Source organism: Lycorma delicatula, chromosome 4 (assembly GCF_047948215.1).
Source record: "Lycorma delicatula isolate Av1 chromosome 4, ASM4794821v1, whole genome shotgun sequence".
NCBI lineage: Eukaryota > Metazoa > Arthropoda > Insecta > Hemiptera > Fulgoridae > Lycorma > Lycorma delicatula.
Genome location: NC_134458.1, coordinates 99,951,554 through 99,975,960, shown reverse-complemented (window position 1 = coordinate 99,975,960; position 24,407 = coordinate 99,951,554). Strand labels below are relative to the sequence as shown.

Genomic DNA, 24,407 nt, shown 5'->3' with positions numbered 1-24,407 from the left:
ATGTTGAATAAAATTACATAGTTTCCAAAATATATAACAGATCATGGTAAGAGCTACTCAGAACCGTTCAAAATGAATTAAAGAAACATTTTATATATCCTGTTCATGAGAAATGAGAATAGCTCGCATCCCAGTTGTAATTTAATTAAATGTAGGATGCAAACTACACACAGCTTTGGTCATCCATCCACACTACTCTACACAGGTTATACTCAGGTATATAGCATTTAAGGTGTTAATGTGTCAACTATTTATTCATTTCTAGACTGTCACATTAAGAGCTGTATCTTATTTCAATTTTTTTTCAGTCTCATCATCACCTATACCTTCCTCATCATCATCATCATCTTCACAAGTGATGATAACAGTTCCTCCAAGTTTATTTGATCCTCTTGCTCAGCAGACAGCTGTGATGTCTGGTCTTGATAAGTACATGCAGTATAATGTGACTGTTTTGTGTTTTACTGATCCTGGTGATGGAGTTCAAAGTGAACCAGTTACAGTTACCACTGAAGAAGATGGTAGGTTATTTTTATTATTATTTTTTTATTTGTTTAATTATTATATTACATTTTTTCTACATATTGATAAATAATTTTTTAATTTATGTTTGTTTTTTGATTTATTTTATAATAGATGAATTCATTTATAATTATCCAGTATTAGCTCTCCCAAGCCTTTGCTCCTTTATATTTTGGATTTGTATCTAGAATAAGTTATCAAAAGAAATATTACATTTTTATTAAATTTCTACCATAATTAAAGATTGATATTTTGTGGGAATTTTGGAAAATTGATGTATTTACATTTAAATTGGTCTAAATCTTAGTTGAGATATTTCTTATCAAATTTGAAAACTAAAACGATGGAGAAAGTGGACCAGAGCTGTCTCCTAGAATAGAATCATTATTCATTACATATTGTAGAGATTTAGAATTTTTTGTATGAAAGTTTGATCCACCCCCTTGCCACCCCAAATTGGATTTTTGAAAAATGTGTAACATGTGTCTTCTTGTTTCCAAAGAATTGTCTGACTAGCAGTTTTCAAAGCTATAACACCTTCAGCTTCATATATTTTCATAAAAAGTTTTCCCCGTTATTGGATTTTTTTTTAAATTGTGAAATGCATATAATTCTATTTTTAATTAATATCTAAATATCAATTTTCATGAATTCAACACCTCTGATTTCTGAAAATCCTGTATTTTCATCAAACAATTTTTAACCCCAATGTGAATTTTTGAAAAATGGTGAAATACACAATTTTTCTTTGAGCTCAGAATCCTAAGATTTCAAAGAAAAAAATATCAGTATTTATAATTGTAACTACTACAGTTCCTGAAATATAGAATTTTCATTAAAATTTTTGGTTCCCCTTTTTACTCTTTTCTTCTTTCTGTGAATCCTTTTTACTGTTTGAGTTATGTGTTGATGAGTCAGGACACTGTTTTAATAAAACAGTGTCCTGACAACAACAACACTGTACATATCTTTGTTATTCTTAACTGTTTAATGACTGACAATAGGTGTTTGTTATGATGTCACCAATATAATATTAAATGGCTGAGTAGAACTTTTGAATTTTGATAGATTTGTTGGAAAATATTTGTTATAAAACTAATTCCATTTGTTTTTCATTTATTTATTTCTCTGTTGACACACTAGTATCGTCAGGAGGACAGAAATTGTTCATCATATCCTCTAACTCCAGTTCATTTTCATGACTTGTATGATTTCCAAGATTTCATATGAAAGCTTTTTGTAATACTGGTAAAAATTAAATTATATCTCATTGAATAACTTGCATATAAATAATAACTAAAAAATATCATAATATACAAGTTTTTATAGTACATAAACACCCAATTATGTGTCTTCAGTTTGTAGGTTTAACCATGTATTTAAAATATGATGACTGTAAAAAAAAATTAAGTTTTAATTAGTAATGTTTGGTGGCTAGCATAACCACCTGCAATGGCTACAGTAAAGAGAAGTACTGATTGACGCCAAGGTTTCCTCCCTCTCCTTTTAGGCCCATTTATGTACACATTTTTTTTTTTTTTTAGTTATTGTCTCAAAATTTTGTTGAACTTTTATTACAGTATCAGATGAATTCTTGCTGTTATGATATTATTTACAATGATAATTTTATGTACCATTATATATTTAAATGAAAGAAGAAAATCCATCACTCTTTTAAACCATCCCATTTAAATTCCATTGGATGACATGGAATAAGACTATACATTTCCCATTCACTTGACCAAAATTAATGACAATAGGAGACAATAAGTCAGTGAATGTCTAAACAAAAGATGGAGGAATTGTTCAAGTGAAACTATTACAAAAGCATTTAATAGAGATAGTTATTATATACTAAGATGATAGACTCAAGGAAGCATATTGTGAAGTGTTATGTTTAACACTTAACAATATTAACAAAATGAAAAAGAATGAGATAAGAAATGAAAATAATTAAAGCATAAATAGTACTCTTCAGAATGAGGCCAGGAAACATCATGAGGTAAGAAGCACTGATTAAAACAATGCTCAAGAAATTAATAGAAGGTGGAAAGAAGAGAGCCTGGAAAAGATTAAAAATGAGAAATGATCTAAAAGTAAATGGGAGATACCAAAAAGTTAAAGATTTAGCTGAAAACAAATATTGGAGATGAAATTGATACAAGAGGTCTGGTTCAGATTGGATAACCTTATTTATTATTAACCTTATTATAGCCTATTTATTAGCCTTATTCAATAAATCTTATGTATATTTATCCCTTATATACTAAAATGTTTATGTTTAATATGTGTCACCCAGTCTTTTGGTTTTTTATTCCAGTTCACTCTCTATATATGAACATCTTTAAATTTAAATACTATAAAAAGAGTACTTATTTGAAGTTGTACGAGTATTTATTAGGAAGGAGGATTGTTCACTGTTATTGCCAGTTGATGACTTTAGTTGTCATATCAAGATATCAACTCAACCTTATATAATGTTGCACCAAACCTACAATATTGCTTGTATTACATCAATATATTAGTTGAAGTACATCAGTCTATTACTCAATTTTAATGCAGTACACAATTGTGGGACTACTTCTACCTAATATTGGTATCAAAACAAACAACTAACTCATTCATCAACCTACATTTGGCACTGAAACCTCTTATTTTTAATAGAAAAGACATTTACTGGAGTTTGTGAAGGCTTCTAAAAATGTTTTAGAGTAATTAATGGATTAACTGTGTTTTTTAATTGTAATCTGTTATAAATTCAACTAACATATGTATGTATAATTTGGATTTTACTATAAGGCAAAATAACGATCTCTATACTACTATTTCTTAAATTTGTGTTTTTTTCTTATTTTGTAGTATGTAGTGATTTGTATAAGAAAATTTTGCATGTGTTTGTTGATTTTTATTTAAATTTTACTGCCAATTTGTTTCAACTTTAATGACTGTTGAAGTTCTGCCACTCATTACAGATACATAACTGAACTGATTAAATTAGGAACTCTTACAACTAAAATATCTTTCTAGGCTTGTAGCTATCCCCTCCATAAAAAAATTACTATAATAACACCAGATACTGTGCTAGCTTTTCATAATGTAATTAACAAATGTTTTTAACCTTCATTTATCATATTCATAGTATGCTAGTAAGACTACTATAAAACCTGACACTCATGAAGCTCTTGGTTTGACTTATAATTATAGAATTTTATTTTACTATCGCTACAAACTGTATTGAAAAACACAGTTAAAAAAGTTTAAAATTCTCTTTCGCAGTTCTTATTTGTATATTAATAGCATTTATTTTTATTCAACCTCATCTTTATTATATGATTAAAATAATATATATTTAAAAACACATACACACACACACAATTACATCTATAACTTTTACAGTGAATCTATTTTTTAGTTCTCTAATTAAGTTAATTATATTTTTGTCTATAATAAAAACAGTACAGGTTCAACAACAAAAAAGCAATATAAAAATAGTCATGTTTTCTATTTAATTAAATTCTATTCAGCCAAGTAATGTCAGTTTTAATCCTTTGTAACAAGCACAGGAAGTATTCATGAATGCCAGAATAAGGTAAGAGATTGACAGAATTAAATTTATTTAAATTACACTGGTCAACATAAAATTTGGGACTGAAAAAGGAGTAGGTGTTCTACATAGTATCTTGCATGCTGAATCTGAATATGTATTCTGAGACAACCCATCATATAAAATTCTTAAGTTACAACCCCCTAAATTTATTTGTTCCATCATTCATGAAACAAACAATACAAATAAGTTAATATGTCTGTATGTTTGCTTATTCACATCTGATTTATATTGTGATGCATGCTCGTAGACCTATATTTGGTACATTACAATCGAATGATGTCATTTCATGTCAAGCCAGACATGTATAGACATGTCAATGAGTCAAGTTATGAGTAGTTTAACGTGATGAAATTTTCTTCAGCATCAGTTCAGCTCTTGGTATGACTTGTGTGTTCTTTAGTTGTGGTAATGGTTTTATCATACACATTATAAAGATTGTTTCACAAGTGATGCCATGAATTTAGTGAAAAGAGTTTTATGACAGAACAACTTTGGTATTATTTTATTGAACATCAAGATTGGTTTGGTTGTGTGTACGTATGTGTATCTGTGCATGAATGCATGTGGGTGTGTATTTCATGCTGTGTTTTATTGCCCTCCATGGTGAAACAATTTTATGAAGTATTTTAAGTAATTAAGTATTTATAAATTAAAATTTAATTATTTTTCTAATTAAGTAAATATTTCTGTAATATTTCAGTTTACTTTTATTCATTACAACATTTTGAATTTTACAATGAATAAAATTTGGACTTGTAAAAATTTTCCAAATATTTTTGTTACGTTTGCGGAGAATTTACCGTGAAAAGTCAACGTAAACCAGTATCATATCTGTTAAAACTGCTTATAAACATTATTTTGACTTCCTTGGGGGACCGATAAATCCTGGGCTTAACATGTAGCATGCATCAAGTGCTATGTTAAACTAACCCAGTGGTTAAAAGGAAAAAAGAGCATTTGCCTTCTGGTGTACCTTGGCGAGAGCCTACTAACCACTATGATAACTGCTATTTTTGATTAACAAATGTTATTGGTTTCAATTCAAACAATAAAAACAGTACTGCATACCCAAATGTTCAGCTATGAGGCCAGTACTTCATGTAGTTGATTTACTGATTCCAATTGCTCCAGCTTTTTGGAAAGAAATTTCTGATTCCCCAGAAGGCTCAACTAATGAATCCTCAACTTCAATAGATATTAATTACATTCCAGAAGAATCAAATACTGAACCTCACCTCATCACACAAGCAGAACTTAGTGACATAAATTCACGATTTGTATTTGTCAAAACAACATGCAGAACTCCAAGTTCACGTCTTAAAGAATGGAATTTATTAAACAAGGATACTAAAATTTCAGTGTATAAAAATCGAAACGAAAATTTACTGAAATACTTTAGAAGAGATTTTTTAATTTGTTCCTGCCATGATGTTAGGAGGCTGATGTCTGAATTGGACATTGAATATGTTATTCATGATTGACATTTATTTACCCATCAAAAAGAAGCTGAAAGACAGTGTTGTTACATAACTCGAATTAGTTTTGTTGTACACCGATAGCACATGCTGTAGAAATGAAAAAAACATATGAAAGTCTGTCAAAAATGTTAAAAGCTATTAAGTATGATGAACAGTCATGGCGATTCATTGCTGACCTGAAAGCGATAGAGATTCTTCTCAGTCTCCAGACTTGCTTTACAAAATATATTTGTTATTTGTGGGATAGTCGGACTACAGATAAACACTACGCAGTTAAAGACTGGCCAAAAAGAAATCAGTTTACCCCAGGAAAGGAAAATGTTGTCAATATTCCCCTTGTCAAAGCAGATCATATTATTTTACCAATTCTACACACAAAACTAGGCCTGATGAAGAATTTTGTAAAAGCATTAGATAAAGAAGAAGATGACTCTAAATAATTAGGTGAGGTTTTTCACAATTAAGTGAAGCCAAATTAAAAGAGGAAACATTCATTGGGCCACAAATAAGAAAAATTTGTGAAAATATATTTGACAGCAAACTGAATCCTAAAGAACTAGCAGCATATAAATCATTCAAAGATGTCGTTACTGGTTTTCTTGGAAACAAAAAAAGCTGAAAACCATGATCTGCTTATAAATGAACTCTCAGTGAACTACAAAAATTTAGGCTGCAGAATGTCATTGAAAATTAATTTTTTAGATTCTCATCTGGACTTTTTCCCTTTATACTTGGGTGATATCAGCGATGAACAAGAAGAAAGGTTCCACCAAGATATATTGCAGATGGAACAATGTTATCAAGGAGATGGGATGAATCTATGATACTACTGCTGGATGAAAAAAAGAGAAGACTTCACTGAACATAAAAGGAAAATAAGAAAAACAAAATTAAGATAGGCATAAGTGTCTGCAAAATAAAGGTAGGAATTTTAATTGTAGTTATTATTATTATTATTATTATTATTATTATTATTATTATTATTATTATTATTGTACTTGATTATTTTAAGAAGATTCTCAATATTTTAGTCTTAACTAAAAATCTGAGTGCGATGAAGAAAAACTGATTTCATTTTAAAATTCAGCATAAACAATACATTCTAATTCACTTACTTTTATGTCAATTCCAAATGATTTTTTTTTTTTTTTGTTGACCTGTTATTAATGCATATTAATATGCAATATTATTAATGCATATTAAACACTCAACAACATGAAGTTCTGTCACTACAAATCACTCTGTTTCCTCTAATATTCAACTAAAAAATTAAAAATAAAGTAAAATGAAAATACTGTTTGTTTATCATGGATATTGCATTCTGAGTTAGTTGACTCCATGAACTACCTGAAAAAGATTCAGTATGAAGCAAGACAAGATTTTTTTATTCTGTTGCACTTATTATCTCTGTATTTAAAAAAAAATTAAGTAAAAGCCTCCCTTTTGGTTCTCAGAATCACAGAATTTAAAAAATGTTATGTTGAAATTATATTTGTATCTCATTTACCTATCAATAAGATTTATTTCTTTGGTATAATTTCAGTACCAGGTGAGGTAGCCAATTTACAATTTGAAGATATATCAGATAGAGCAGTCAAAGTAGTTTGGTCACCACCTTCACAAATGAATGGAATTCTGACTGGTTATACATTGACATATAGCATTAAGGATAAGCTGGATACAGTGAAGACTGAAAATTTAACAGCAAGTCAATTTAGCATTAAAATAAATCATCTGCAGGTATGTTTATGTTATTAATTACACTTCATTTTTTTTCTGTCTTTTTTTAAAAAGTTATTGTATTTTAATAAACAACTATAATGGAAGGTTCAAAAATTGATAAGCTGTACATAGTATTTTAATTATTACTTTGAATTTTGTGTATGGTTTATACATATACTGTCTATTATTAATTTATTAATATTTATTTTAGTGTATTTATATTCAATGGCAACTAATGATGATAAATTGTCTATTGTTTGTTTATTTTAGGCAACAACACATTACCGGTTTGAAGTACGTGCATGGACAAGAGTTGGTCCTGGTCCAGCAAGAATTGCTACTATTCAGTCAGGTGTTGAACCAGTATTACCGTCACCACCAACAAAATTAGCTGTTACTAATATTGAAGCATTTTCTGTTGTTTTACAATTTACTCCAGGATTTGATGGCAATTCATCCATCACTAAATGGATAGTTGAGGTAATTTATTTATGTAATTACTTTGTACTAGTTTTTGGATGTCTTCTAAATACTCGTTAGAGATGTCTCTTATTTGGGAATGCCTTTAGATATAGAAGTGTTGAACACAGTTAAGAAGGGCTAGTTTATAACAGAACAGTTTTACTACAACCATAATATGAAAAATAGAAAAACAGAATGTGTACATCAATATAAGTTACATTTAAAACTTTGTATAATATGCAGACAATCTAGAAACAAACAAAGATTGTAAATGTACAATATGTACTGGATGTGCTAAGTATAGTAGTGAAAACAGAAATTAAGAAAATAAAGTAAAGTTTTAAAAATAATAATAGTCAGACCTTATAATTAAATTAAAAATTTATTGTAACTTAAATTAAGATTTTTTGCCATCTATCATATGGCTGTTTTGACGATATTCTCCATTTCTGTCTTTTCTGTGATAATCTTTTAACTTCAGCATAGAAAATACTTTGTAATTCTTAGTAAACTGTTTTATTTATTTCAGTTTTTGTCTTCTACATTTTTTATTTTTTGCAAATACCCCTTTTACCAAATTAATTAAATCTGGATATCTAAATATACGGTCAAAAAACTAGTTCTCTTTAGATTCAGCCACAAATTTCTCTCCTCACTAGTCATCTTAGACAATTATTCATCTATTTATACTTTATCTACCTAATTTTTAACATCTTTCAGTACTAAATTTCAAAGACCTCCACTTTTTTTTTATTTCTTTTTCAGTGGCCATGTTTCACTATAGTAAATTGCTACTCTCTATGCAAATATTTTTAAAAATGTTTTCCAGTTTTTTTATCCATAATTGATAGCAGAATTGAGAACGTTTCTCATGACACCATTGTGCTTTTGATTTCTATACTACTTCAATCATTCTTTGTAATTTTTTATTATATAAAATTCTGCAGCTTTTATTAAAATGATTCTTCTTATTTATTTTTTAATTGAATGATAAAAATATATGTGAATTAACACAAAATATGCAACAGATGTCCTTGTATTATTTTACACATTTGTAATATAAACATTCTAACTCCAGATTGGTAAAAAAAGGAAAAACCATTTTTAATTCTAGTGTTCAGTAACTCTTATGATAATTTTCCTTAAATTTTTAAATGATTATATTAAAATGAATGAAAAAATAAAACATTTTTAGTTGCACATCACTCACTTAAATTGGTTGTAGTTTTTAGTTTCTTCCTGTAAAAACATATAAAAAAAAATCTAAATCTGAAAAATGTTTAAAAGTTCTTGAACACTTATTTAACCCCTTTTTACAAAAATTAATGTTTTCTTGTTCTATTTTCTTTAATGTATGTATATTGAGTAATAATGCCCTAATAAATAATTTGAAAACAATTTTTTGCTTGCAAAACTTACTTTATTGCACACACATGCACATACACAAACTATATATATATATATATACATACATACAATATTTGCAGAATGTCAGTCTCATCTATATACAAAATATTAGTGCAATTGGCTTTATAATTTTACTTACACACAAAATATGTACACAATTATACACTTATATACTGGTATATTTACAGAATTTTGTGATATAATAAGAAATATAGTGCTTACAGTCTGGTAAATAAACTACTTCGCATTACAGCCGGTTCAGCAGAAACGGTCAAATACACTTGAAACTCTCTTACTTTACACTGTATTAAAACTAACAACTAGCATCATCCATCATTTCAGAATACTACTAAAAACAAATTATTTAAAATGATGGAATATTATGACAGAGAATGAATTAAAACTAGACAAAAAGTTGACAATGGAATATTCCAACAAAGGCCCTAATCATGCACATTGACTTTGTCGGAATATTCTATCAAATACTGGTAAGGGGTTAATCATGCTAGTGGTAAATTGATAAATATAGTAAAGGTATCAAAATATTCTTAATATTCTAATAAACTCGTAGAAAATTGCATCCCTCTATAACACACAAACAAAATATAAATGTTTACTCTATATTTACTTTGAATATGATGTAGTGTAAAATAATGATGAAAACATTATTAACATCAGGTTAGCGTTAAAAGCTATGACATTGTCTGTGGGTATGTTTTTTAAAAATATAATCACAGTAAATATGATTACAGTGTTATCGTTTGGGTAGTCACGTTCTGAGAAAGAATTGAAGAGGATTTTCAAACAGAACCACCCTTCTAAGTAACATAGCTTCCCCCAAAATAATTACTGGTTCACTGAATGAGAATTTTGTGGTGTGCCAGATTTATTGAAACAGTTAAGTAAAATGTGTCAAAAGGCCTAAGATTAGCATGAAGTAACTTTTTTTTTTTTAATATCTATGATAATGTATTGTTGATAAGATATAAACTATCATGAAAAGATACAATGATTCACAAAAAAAAAAATAATAATAAAAGCATGGAAAAACTTGAAAGAGATGAAGAGTAGGGCGGAAGCAGTAGATATGACAGTTTTGAGATGAAGCAAAATAAGAAAGAACATGACATATAGAATTCATTGAATGTAAACAGTATAAGAGAAAATTGGGATATGTGAAGATTGGAAGATGATGTAATACTCCCTTAGAGAATAAAATGGTGTAAAAGGAAGAAAGCTAACCAGGAGAATAAACGAGTGTAGATTTGTTCCAAGCAAGACGGAAAACTACTTCAATCACCCAAAGTAGTCCTGTGGTTTTGATCTTCTACAGTTGCCTTTTCTTATTCTTTATAACTTTATCCCTTTTTCCTGTATAGATAGTATAGGGATTCAATTACCTGCTACTGATCATACTACCACCAGCATTGTCATCAACACTGCTTGTTGGCTTATCATAGGATTGTGTTCCTATCCATATATAGCAAAAATCCAAACTAGTGGCTGGGATATTTATTAATTCTTCCTCCAGTAACCTACAGGCCTACATCCAATTACAACTACCCAAACTTCTGTTTGTTATAACAGGAAATAAGCTTTATGGCATATGAAAAGATGCCTGAATGGAATTCAAGTTTGACCCAGGTCCATGGAATTTAAGTTCAGTACCTAGAAACTTCTGAGTGAAAGAGAGGCACACCACCACTCTGCTAGGGAGATCAGCTTACCAGTTAATTCTAAGCCTCTTACCCCTGAAATATAATCAAATGGGGTGTAATGGGGTATAATCAAACCAGGCTGGCTGGGTGTGTGTGTGTGTGTGTGAGAGAGAGAGAGACTGTTGCAAGCATGTATTTATATTTTTTATTATAAGATATAACTGCTAAGTTTATAATTCATTAAATTTTTTTTATGTTTCAGGCACAAACAGCTAGAAATACAACTTGGTTCCCTGTGTTCGAGGAATCTAGCCCAGATGCAATGACTCTTACAGTTGTAGGATTAGTGCCATTCACACTTTATAAACTAAGATTAATTGCTTGTAATGTTGTTGGACCTTCACCTCCTTCAGAACCGACTAAAGAATTTCAAACTATCCAAGCACCACCTTCTCATCCACCAAACAATGTCACAGTTCGTGCTATGAGTGCTACTGAACTTCGTGTCCGTTGGATTGTAAGTATTCCTCAATACTGCTAGTATTATAACTTTCAATCCCATATTATTGAACTAGCTTGGAGGCTAGTACTCTAGCAGTTTTTTTTTGCAATATTTTCTTAAGTTATATAAGATCTACATTCAACAGAATGTTGCACTATATGAAAGAAAGCTTATCCACTTTCTTTTAGCTTGTTTAGCTTTTCATGTCTGATCAATTATTTATTTTGAAAATTGGATAGTTTCTTAAAAAAATATAAAAGTGATTTTATATATATAGAACTTCATGTGACAAAATAAAAACTAGAAATATATCAAATAAAAAAAAATTATTTGAAAATTATTTTAACTAATGCAGATACAAAGTTCTGGGCAGAACCAGGTAATTTTTTTCTTTTCTTCTTTATTCAACTTTCTCACTTCAGAGCATACCTTGCAATATCTTAACTTCATAACCTGGGTCTTCATTGGTGTCATTTATTTCACCCTCAGACCCAGAGTCGTCTTCATGATACTCTTGAAAACAGTAAAAAATTTCACTTTAATTTTGTCCTGATATTGTTTAGAGAAAGCAAAAAATAGAAATGTTAAATAATTATTTTGATTCAGAATAACAATAGAGTACTTTGTATAATGATCAGGAAACTGGTGTAAATAGAAAGGAACAATGCTACTAACAGAACTGTAACTGAATAAGAACTGAAATTATCCTTTGGTAGAATGCCACGTACATGCTTTTCAGAATAAGTAGAATTGTTCCTTTGTTTGTTATTGTTTACAAAAATCCCACCAGAATGTAGGAATCAGTAAAATAATTACGATTCTTTGCATTCTAAAAGCCTGTGCTCAGATGTATTCTGACAATCATTTACAATGGATATCAAAATCCAGGCTATGCTGAGACATGATAAACTGACGATTTCAGTGCACTCGAATGTGGCATGAAAATGGGATAGAAAGGGATAACTGCAGTTGTGTTAGGTAACACATGCAAGACCCATGTCATATTTGAAATTAGCATAGTTATGATGCTAAAAATTACAAAGTCCATTACAGGCATACTTAGGAAAGTATAGAGTGAAATGATTTGTCTTTGTCTTCTTCCACCAGACTGAATATATCACAATAAATCACTATGCCAAGCACACTGAAATTCAGACAGCATAATGTAATCCTAGAACTGGCACTTTCACTCTGTTCATTGTTGGAACTGCATGTGTAGCAAATCAAATGTATAAAAATATAAAATTTATATGAGTAGTTTGATGTTACTTGTCAAATTTTTTTTTCTGTATTGGTAAATATTGTATTGTATTATATTGGTTTGGTAAATTGGCTGAGTTTGTTATCAAATGGTATGGTCTTTCAAATTCTTTAAGAGTGTAAGTACCAGAATTGTTAATCTATTTTAAGCAGATAAATATACACCAAACAAAAATAGAAAAATGAAATGAAAAATGTTCATCTAACATGTGTTTAATATTAGCATTGGTAAGATGACATCACAAAATATTTTTGAAAAATATCTCTGAAAAGACAAATTAAATTTTTTTTAAAAACAATTATTGTAATGATTGATTCATTCTGAGAAACATTTGTATCTACTTTAGAGTTACCTTGTTTTAAATCTAAACTATAATTTCTGTAATAACATAAATTAACATTCATGTTACATCAGAACATACAAAACTAAAGCTGACTATAAAAAAAAGGCTGGTAATATCATCACTACTGTTAAGATCTATCATGTGATCGAAATTTGTATTAAGCTGTAAGAAAAATTATTATACTTCGGTTCTGAACTAAGTAATTTTAATAAGTTTCATGACCTTTCACAAACTCAAATTAATACATTGTCAAAAAAAGTTTAAGACCATCAACTAAAAACACCATTTTTCTTTATTAAAATATATTTATTTTATAAAAAAGTAATACAAAAAATATTTTGGTAGTTAATGCCTTAATCCTATCAGGCATTAATGGATCAACTTTCTACATTCTTCTTGCGTCACTTAATTCCATATTCCATTGGCTGTCAATATACCATATTGATTAAGATTTTCAATAGGGTTAAGATCTCGATTACGTGGTGGCCAGAGAAGTAACTCAATATCTTTGTCAGCAAACCATCTCTGGTTGCCTTGGATTTGTGGCACAGAGCATTGTCCTAATGGTAAATGTAATTTTCCCCAAGGAGCCTTTGAGCAGAAGGAATCAGCACTGCTCCATAGGATCGCAGTATTTGCCACTGTTCATTGCTCAGTTAGTGGAGCGATGAACATTGGCAAATACTGTGAACCTTACACTCTCCAGGCTCCTCAGATGTGTTGCAAGCCCAGATCATTACAGCATCATTACCTTGTTGAATTGTAGGAGCGACAAAGACTGGCAGAAATTTTTCTGTTTTTGTCCTCCGAACTCAAACCTTGCGTTGAGGAAATAGCTCAAAATAACAGTCACCTGAAAAAATTACTTTCTCCCAGACTTCTCTAAGCCACCCTAAAAGTTCTCTGCAAAAATGAAGACACTTTTTTGTGGTTGTCATTTAGTAGGAGTTTGCGTATTAAAAATACAAGCCCAGGGCTACCTCATGCAATCTGTTGCTCACAGTGCGCTCAGTAACATTGACATTATCACAAAAGGCCTTCAGTTCTCTTAAAAGATCACTACAACTAGTATTTCTATTTTTCTTACATAGCTAAATTAACTTACAGTCTTGTCTTAGAGGTAGATGTTTTCCTTGGTCAACCTTTTTCTTTCTTTTAACCTCTGAGACTACTGTTAGATATTGCTTCAGAGGATGAGATAAATGATTTGTAGTGTATGTGAAAATTCCATGCCTGACTGGGATTCGAACCCAGGACCTTAAAATGAATGACCAAGACACTACCACTCATGCCATAGAGGCCGGCGATCTTGTCTTGGAGGTGTTTTCCTTGGACAACCTGCCCTAGGTCAATCAATGACTGTTCTGAAGGTATTATAGCTCTTTATAGTTTGTTGAACACATGTTTTAGACACTGTTACAATATTAACTATTTGTCTTTGTGATTTACCAGCCTTCAATATACCCATTATTTGCTATTTAATCTCATCTGAGACTGGTTTCTCCCCCATAATTGCACAAACACAAAATGCATGCACCTATAACCTCATATTTAGACACAGCAATAGCATTAAAATTAGCTGAAAGGAGGGAAAATATGAAACAGGTGTGCCAGTCCACTTCCATAGACATAAATAATAAAGTTTTACTACCATATGAAAGTAGGTGGGAAATTTAAAAGTCTCTCAAAGAATTTCTTTTCTTTTTCAGATTTTTCATCACAATTTTAAGCTGCTTACAAATTTCCAAAGATCTTTTAATGTTTTTTTTCAGGCAATCATTTTGAAAGACTTCCATCAGTTCTCTTAGGAAACCAAAAATTACAGCTAATTTAATTTTATTATTATTTTTATTCTTTTTTTCTTCTGCCATTTTTGAGCTACAAATTTTTCCCCCATAAAATGTGCAATTTTATGCAGAGAGTGTAAGTATAAAAAATAGCTATAACTCATGTACAAGTTGAGCTACAGAAATTTTATTGCTAATGAAAATCTTTCATTTTCAATGTAGAATATTACAAAAACTTGAGTTAGTAAATCAGGTAAAATGTACAAGATCAATAGACAATTAAGTTGTTTTGTTGGGGTGGTCTTAAACCTTTTTCCAACACTGTACATAAAAATTCTAATGATTTAAATTAGTAATAAATATTTTATCCTGATCAATATATAAATTTATAGATTGCATTAGGAATGAGTAGTTGTGCTACATCGTAAATAAAGGAAAAAACTGGTCTGAGATTTGACTGAATGAATTAATAGAAACCATGGTAAAACCATGATCAAGTGGCAACAGAAAATACACAATTAATTATAAAATAAAAGATATAGTGGTTGAAGTCTTTATTAATAATTAAAAATGTATAAATACATGAAAATAATATTTAAATAAATAACAATTTTCAGAAGCCGTTAGTAAAAATTACTCATGTTTGAGCACGATTTATCTACCCATTAAACAGAAATGCAGAAAATACACTGATTTATGTTTTTAATCTTTAATTCCAAATAAATAAAATTAATTAACTTTGAGAGTAGATATTGAAATAATAATTTCTTTTTAAACTGGTTGTAAGATCACATAAAATGCCATGAAATTTTAAAATTGTTAAAAATAGCACTTTTGATACCAGTGGTTTGAGTTTTAATTTTAACTGTCATTAAAAAACAATCATATGATTATGTTTGTTGTTTTCTTTTTCCAGCCATTACAGCAGGTTGATTGGTTTGGTAATCCTAGAGGGTATAATATAACATGTATAGAAGTTGACAGTGGAGTGGTGCATAGTGTGACAATTGATGATCATACTGCTAATTCTCACATATTGGACAATCTGGAAGAGTTTGCACAGTACAAGATAATTATGACTGCTTATAATGATGTTGGAAATTCTAATCCAAGTCCTGTTGCTATAGAAAGAACACGTGAATCTGGTTGGTTTAAGAATATTATTATATATATGAATATTGTTTGTTTTTTTTTTGTTTTTTTGAGAATTCAAATAATTCAGTAACATTTTGACCAGTTTAATATATGATTATATGACTAACTTAGCAAAAACAATTCTTTTGTTATTGTATTTGTCCATATTCCCCTCTGTACTAATATTTCAAAGACAAAAGTATAAAAACCGTTTACCAGCAAGAGTACAGAGTTTGTTAATGCTTTGTACCTATGCTTATTATTTTTTTTTAATAGCATTTTCGAGGTTTTCCCTCATCATCAGTTAAACGTTTTCTTCCAAATTTAACAGTAAACGAAAATACGAAAATGATAAGTTATGAGAAAACTAACATGTACCCTAACGTCCCTATTGATCAGACTGTATGTAAAATAAGAAATAAATTGAAAATTAATAATGAAGACCCAAAGTTTATAGATAATATTATAACTGTCATCAAAAATATATGTCAACAAAATTATTTTGAGTTTAACAATGAATTTTACACACAAGATAATGCTTTACCTATGGGATTTAGATTATTGGCTGTTATGGTAGAAATCTATATACACGAATTTGAGAATAGAATTATATATGGGATTATCCATATCATAAAATTCAATTATGGGTTCGTTATGTTGATGATATTTTGATAGTCTATGAACCTGTTACAAATAATGAACCCTTAGTAATTTTAAAAAACCTTAATTCGTATCATAATAATTTAAATTTATCTTCGAAACTGACAAATACAGAAAAATAATTTTTTTAGATGTTGACATAGAAATTAGTAAAAGTAATAAAATTATAACATATGTATATAGGAAACCAACAGCTAACAAAATAACTATTAACAGAAGTTTGAATTATCCTTGGATACACAAAATTAATACATTTACAAAGATGTTAAGTAGAGCAATACATTACACATGTAATAATAAAGAAAAACTAGATTTAGGAATAGATTTTATAAAATGTATTGCAGTAAAAAAAAGATATAACACGACATTAATTGATAATATTTATATAAAACAGAAATTAATATCTAATAATGAAACAACATTGATACCCATAAATAATAAAAGTGTTGATGAAAATATTTATATAAAATATTCCTATACTTACAACATTACTGAAAACTTGGTTAACATTTACAATGATAAAAAATATAAAATAGCTTATAGACCATACAATCATATAATCAAACATTTAAAAATTAATAATGATGATAATGATCCTAATAATTTGTATGGTATCTATAAAATAACATGCAATGATCGTAACAAAATTTATATTGGGAAAACAAGTAGATCATTTAGGGCAAATTTTGCAGAACATTTTAGATCTTATAAAAACAACAAGTTAGGGTTCTCCAATCTTACAGACCATTTAATAATCAATAAACATTCAATCATCGATTCAGATACAAATTTATATACAGTAAAAATTGTAAAAGGGTGTGATGATAATAAATTAAATATTTTGGAAAAACATTATATATACAGGTATAGACAAAAGTTTAATTTGATTAATGTACAGACAGAATTTGATAATGACTTTCTTATCAAAACAGCCTTAGATAGCAGCACATTTAAATAACTTCAGTACAGTACTGTATGTGTGGCTAGCCACATAAAAAAATTTTTATTTTTTTTTTTTAATATTTATGATTACTTATTTTTATATGTTATAATTTTAATAGTTTAAATTTAATGTTTGATTTGAAAGAAAAAATTTTACTAATTATGAGGGAAAACCTCGAAAGCACTATTAGAAAAAAATAATAAGCATAGGGTAAGAAGCATTATTGAATTCTGTACTCTTGGTAGTAAATGATTTTTATACTTTTGTCTTTGATTATATATTATATATATATATATATATATATATATATATATATATATATATATATAAACCACCAGAACATAGTAATTAGATAAGTTAAACATACCATATTAATTTTCGACTGGTATATAAATTTAACTGGTTTTCAAGGTATCCCACATCTTCAGTTGGTATTAAATTCTGTATTTATTTCCATTACCATTTATTTATTATTAGTTATACCATTTATTTTATATTAATTTCTATATTTATTGTAGTTAAAACTTAATGTTTTTAATGAATTGTAATTTTTTTTCAAAATTATAATGTTTTCTATTGCCAAATTTTAATAAGATTATAATCATACATGTAATTTTGCTATCCAGTACTGGAATAATTTAATCTTTAAGACATAGTATTTTTCTCTGTTTTATTGTCATTATTGCCAACAGTTCAGCATGCATTGCATTTCAGCTGCTTCTCGTATTTAAAAACTATTAAATATAAAAACCCTTTGTTCTTATATTCACAAATTTTTAAGAACCCTCAGGTTTTGTTTTCAGAGATGATGTAGATGATGTTATTATCACATTATGAAATAATGAAAGCCAAAATATTAATTAAAAAAGTTTATTGAAGCATTAAAATTGTTTCTTTTGATTTATTTTTAAGAGATAGCAAATGCATAATCTTAGAAATTAAATAATCAACTATTAATTATAAATTTACTCATCCTGAGAAATCTGGTCTACAGTACAATTACCTAGAAACACCAACATGACATCATACAGAATTCTTTATCATACAATTGTTAATGTTTAATATGCTACATTTATTGCTTTTGTAAATTGTTTATATATACAAAATATCCTTTTTATGTAATTCTTATTTTTTAAGTATCTTTCTTATAATCTTCAAACTTAAAGTCAGAGTACACATATCAATACACTAAATTATCCAGTCAGTGAAGAATCTTTGTATATTTTTGTTATGTTATTGTAATTTCTTGTATTATATATACAGTGAAACCTCTCTAACCGACTACCTCCCGAACATTACCACCCCCTTAAAAAACCAAAAAAATTAAGAGCAATGGAATTTTGTATGCATATGTTAATATTTTATCTTCACGAAAACGACTACTCTCCAGTCCAACCATGACCACATAATTTGAATTAGATTCCACATAAAGTGACCACTTTCTTGGAATTTTAACATCCATTGTAGATGAATTATGTACACGGATACTGTAAAGAAGCAGATATTATAAACACACATGCAATTAATTGAATTAAGCCGGCAGATTGTTGCCTACTGTGATAAGGCGAAGAATCGCATATACAAAATGTTGCATATATTCCTTCACACTTCTCTTCAATGAAACTTGTTTACAAATGTTTTCCATTGATGAAATTACACTGCAATAAATTTGATGTTAATTTCATCCTGTGTGTTATTGTACAGTTTATATGTTCAGTGTAAAACCTTAATCGTATGTGTTCAGCCAACTTGTAAAATTCTGGTGCTGTGCTGTGTTATTGTGCAGAATTTTTGTTACAATATACTTAACCATTTTAAAATGTCAAAAAACGGTTTTAAACATTCTGTTTTAACACTGGAGGTGCAAATTAATGTGATACAGGATAGTGAAAAAGGTTTAGCCAGTAAATACAAATGTGGAAAAACTCAGATTCAACAAATTTAAAAAAATAAAGAACACATTAAAGAAAAGTGGTTTAAGAGCAAAAATAGAGACTCAAAAAGGGAGTGTTCACAAGAATTGGGACAAATTAATGAGCTTGCTTTTGCATGGTTTAATGAAGCATGCAGTGCAGGATTACCGATCAGTGGGCCAGTGATACAGGAAAAAAATTTGTTATTTGTGAAATCTCTAAGTAATGAGCAATTTAAAGCTAATAATGGCTGGCTTCATAAGTTTTGTACTCGAAAAAATTTTGTTTTTCATGCGGTAAGTGGAAAAAATGCCTGTGTAACTGAAACTGATATTAATGATTGGATGTTAAGATTACCAGATGTAATCAAAGATTATATGATTTACACAACGTTTTTAATCTGAACTAAATCAATCTCTTTTTCCATGCCATACCTGATAAAACCCTAGAAAGGTTCAAAGTGCACTATGGAAAGCTAAGAATGTATAATGGTAATGTTTTGCGTGAACGCTGTTGGCAAAAAAGAAACACTGTTTGTAATTAGCAAGGCCCTTAGACCAAGGTGTTTTTCAAAGACAGACATGTCAGCATCAGGTGTGCACTGATAGCAAATAAAAAATCTGGGATGATGACTCTAATTTTTCAAGATTGGCTAAATAAATTCAATGAAAAAATGAAATGTGAAGACAAAAGAACTATTATGCTTTTAGATAATGCAACATAAACCTAACTCTGAATTATTGCATGTAAAACTTGTGTTTTTACCTGCCAACACTTCAAGCAAGCTACAACTCTTAGATCAGGGAATTATTCAAGCTCTTTTATCGTCACCATATTCTCTCAGCCCTGGTTGCAAGAATGGACAAATCTAAAAATGTGAAAAACCTAAATAAACATATTACTTTATCTGATGCAGTAAACTGGATAAAGTTATCATGGGATTTGGTAAGAGTATCAACAATCACTAAGTATTTGAAAAATGCATTGACCCGCCTTTAACTACAACAATTGAAACATTAACAAATGAGTGTGCTAAAGAAACAGGGAAAGTACTGCAACTTGGAAAGCATGCGCAAATTGATGTTGTTACTGATGATGTAGACATTCCAACAACATCGGAACACAGTGATAACTGGGAAGAAAATTTGTTTGCAACAAATTTGAAAACAGCTTGAAAACCCAGATGAAAATAATTATGAAGAAGAAATGAATACTAATGAATGGATTTACTTGAAAAGGCCAAAAATCAAATTGAAAATCTTGTAATCAGAAAGAAAAGAGTAGCAGAGAAGCAAACAAAAATTAGCAATTTAAAAAAAAATTAATTTTCTTATTTTTAACTAGTAATTAAACATTATTTTAAACATGTTAAATGTAAATTAAGTAAGTAAATGTTATACTTTATTTATTTACATTTTCATATTGCATTTTATTGAACAATACATTTAACCACATTAGGAGTATTACATAGAAGCTAGCTTCCTTAAATAATCCTCAACTTTTACAGTATAAAACATTTTACTTGTCTACTACATGCCTACTAACACAATAAACAAATCTATATATTTATAACACAATACTATATTTTGTCTACTATATTTATAACATAATAAATACATATACTATACATATTTTAAGGTTCCTCCTCAAAATAACCACCTCCGAAAGCGACCACTATTTAACCAGACCATGAATGGTTATTTAGAAGAGGTTTCACTGTATATATTTTTTTAAGATGGTCTATCTACCAAATCTTTTTCTCTAATTTTATAGTCTGAATTATGATTCAATCATAATCATTATCACGCCATTGGAAAATCTTTTCTTTCTTTTTTCAGTGGGAGCAGTTTAATTTGTCATAACATATTTGTTTTTTAAAAGCAAGACTGAACTGTCTTTTACATTTAGTTCTAATTTAAAATAATGTTTAACATTATATAATGTAATTAAATTTCGGGTTAAAACTGGAGTAGTTTTTTTAAATTTAACTGGATATAAAATTTGTTTTAATTTTATATTGTGGTGTCGCATTAAATAAAATAATGTACTGAGTAATGCTAAAAATGAGTTTCTGAAATAAGAAACAACTAACAAAAAAGTTAAAAAACCTGTTTTCTCTATACTTATATATTACTGATTTGATATATTCTTTTTTTTTCAGTACCATCATTTGGTCCAATGAATGTTGAAGCAAATGCTACCTCATCCACAACAATCTTAGTAAAATGGGGTGACGTACCTAAAGAGCATCGTAATGGTCAAATTGAAGGTTTTAAAGTATACTATGGTATGGGTATTAGATCTTCACCATTACCTATACAAATTAAAGATATACCTTCAAATACCACGTTTACTACAACTTTAACTGAACTGAAAAAATTTGTGCAGTATAACATTCAAGTTTTAGCTTATACAAGATTGGGTGATGGTGTTCTAAGCGCTCCACCTGTGCGTGTCAGGACATTCGAGGATGGTAAGTTTATTATTCTAAAATATTTTCTCTGTTCACTTTATTTAAATCTATTCATTCACATTTAAGTTATTTTTTTGTTCTAATTTATTAATGTTGATTTTTAATTAAGTTAGCATGCTATTTCATAAAAAATAAATTATTCATTATAAATTTAAAATACTTCAGATATTTGTTACAAGAATTGGTAATAACAATATTTAATTAAATACTGTTCACTGCTGATTTTGATGAACAGTAATTATTACTTTTATTTTTTTGTCTTTAATATTTATTTATTAAAAAAAAACTAAGGCTTACTTGATTTGGTTAATTTTTCTGTAAGCTTGATTATAGTTTGCTATAAACTATTTTTTTTTAAATATTTGATTCTTTAATACATTTTTGTGTATTCAGCATTGTCATAGAATAGCATAATGTCAGAATAAATTAATGATTTATGTTTAATGGCGACTTCAAAATTATCCTAATATTCTTTCAAGATGTATATTAATAATACATCTAAAAAGAACTATGAAAACCTGATGATGAAGGTAAAAGGAAAAGATGGATTCTGTTTTTAGAGAACAAGAATGTGCTTCATCAAGGAAAAGAACTGTTCACAACTTTCAGAAAAATTAGGCAATGACTGCCTTGTAGAATATCTACATAAATTCAATATCTCATGTGAGATATTTGTAATGAGTAAACTAAAAGATATAATGAAGTTATATAAATATATGTTTATTTTACTGAAATTACTCTTTTTAAGATTCATATTTTTCCTCTATACTGCTAAACTATATTTAAATCTTATTAAATAAACCACCTCTTATCTCAATATTCTGTACTAGGTGGTTTCTTTAATTTAAACATATAAAGATTGTCAATTACACTTCTAGACTAATGAATTTATTAAATGATCCAAGCATTAATAAATAACTAAATAACATGTTATATTAGAGTTCCTGTTTGTCTTAGGAATAAAAATTCTATCACATTCTTTTATTAAAGAGCATTTCATTTTATATTAAGTTTAATTTTGCATTTAATCTGTGACTGTAAATTAATTTAAAAAGTTTTACCAACATTCTAAAACTAATTTTTCTTCACTTACTGCTTGTTTTTCCTTCTGTGTTTAGTATGTTCACAGAGATCTCTCTTTCACTGAAACATTTTACCGTGGAATTAAACTAAAAACAAAATTTAAAAAGTTAAAATTATAAAGAAGTATATTTATCATTTTGGTCCCTGATATAAAATTGTTAATATTATATAAAACACTGTAATGACGCAGAGATCTCTTAAAGTTCTTAATGTAGAAAAACAAATTATCAATTAATCTTTAAAATAACTGCATTGTCCTGCTAGGTGGATCTAATTTGTTAAATTATTTATCAACAGGCTTTTCTATAAAATTTTACTTCGACAAATATTAAATATATCAGTATTTTGAGAAAACTTTTCACTTCAGTACAAGCAATATCTTTTTTATTGCTTATTTATACCGAGTATTTTATTTAAAACAAGGAAAAGATGAAAATTAGATTTAAAATAATAAAATCTTATTTCAGCCTCTTGATTTCTTAGATATTCTCTTTGATAGTACTGATCTAGTTTTTATACAAGGAGTTTACTAAAACAGTGAAGTGTATTAACCCCCTGTTCTGTTCAGTGTTTTAATGGAGGGAATGAAAAGGCAGGTGAAAAATATACTGAGGGGAAAAAATAATGTGATTTTTGAAAATCATTTATGATGCGGCAAGAAAGTGATCTTCTAAGCCAGCTTGTTACATGAAATCATGTTATGAATGAGAAATCTTTGAAAGTGGTTAAAAGTTTTGTTTTGAGGAAGTGAGACTTTTGAGGATATTAAAATGGTAAATGAAATTTAAAGATAGCTACAAAAATTAACTAATTCTATCAGGTTATTAAACATTTGTTATGAAACTAGGTGCAAGTAATAATCTATGATGTTATAAATAAGATATATTATGTGACTATAATATTTGGAACAGAGACATGACAAATTCAGCAAGTTATTGAAGGAGATTCAGCCTGCAGAAATGAAATTTCTGAGAGCTATAACAGAGAAAATTAAAAGAGAATTGGTGAGAATCACAGACATAAAAGATAATATTAAGTAAATGGATAAGTGCTAAGTTAGTATCACAATTCTTGTACCCATATTTTAAGTTTCCTATAATTAAACCCCATGTTTATAAATAATTTTTTGTAAATAACTCATTTTTGAAACTGATTTGATGTTTCTTTGAGATATAATAACACAATTAATAAAATTGTCCACTGAAAAGGAATGTTTGCATTGATATCAGCCGCTAGCTCACATTTTTTCAGACTGGACAGAATGCTGTTTTCTTCAGTTTTAGTTAGACATGTTTTGTCAATAATATAAACCAGATGATTATCACATCATCATCATCATTATTATAAAATTCTATTGAAAAATCATTGAAACCAATGTTTATTTTAAAACAATAAATCATCAGTTGCAGTTTACTAAGTAATTACTGTTAATATCAAATAAGTTTTACATTA

At 28.4% G+C, this 24,407-nt stretch overlaps 1 protein-coding gene across 1 annotated transcript in view; it reads left to right on the top strand.

The window, feature by feature from the left end:
• The window catches only part of sdk (sidekick cell adhesion molecule), a 297,836-nt gene that overhangs the window by 223,233 nt on the left and 50,196 nt on the right, over positions 1 to 24,407 (top strand). Inside the window, exons 16-21 of the mRNA XM_075363797.1 lie at positions 309 to 521; positions 7,151 to 7,347; positions 7,600 to 7,809; positions 11,119 to 11,373; positions 15,666 to 15,894; positions 21,561 to 21,872. Coding sequence (XP_075219912.1) covers positions 309 to 521; positions 7,151 to 7,347; positions 7,600 to 7,809; positions 11,119 to 11,373; positions 15,666 to 15,894; positions 21,561 to 21,872 — 1,416 coding nt within the window. The remainder of the gene's footprint in view (positions 1 to 308; positions 522 to 7,150; positions 7,348 to 7,599; positions 7,810 to 11,118; positions 11,374 to 15,665; positions 15,895 to 21,560; positions 21,873 to 24,407) is intronic.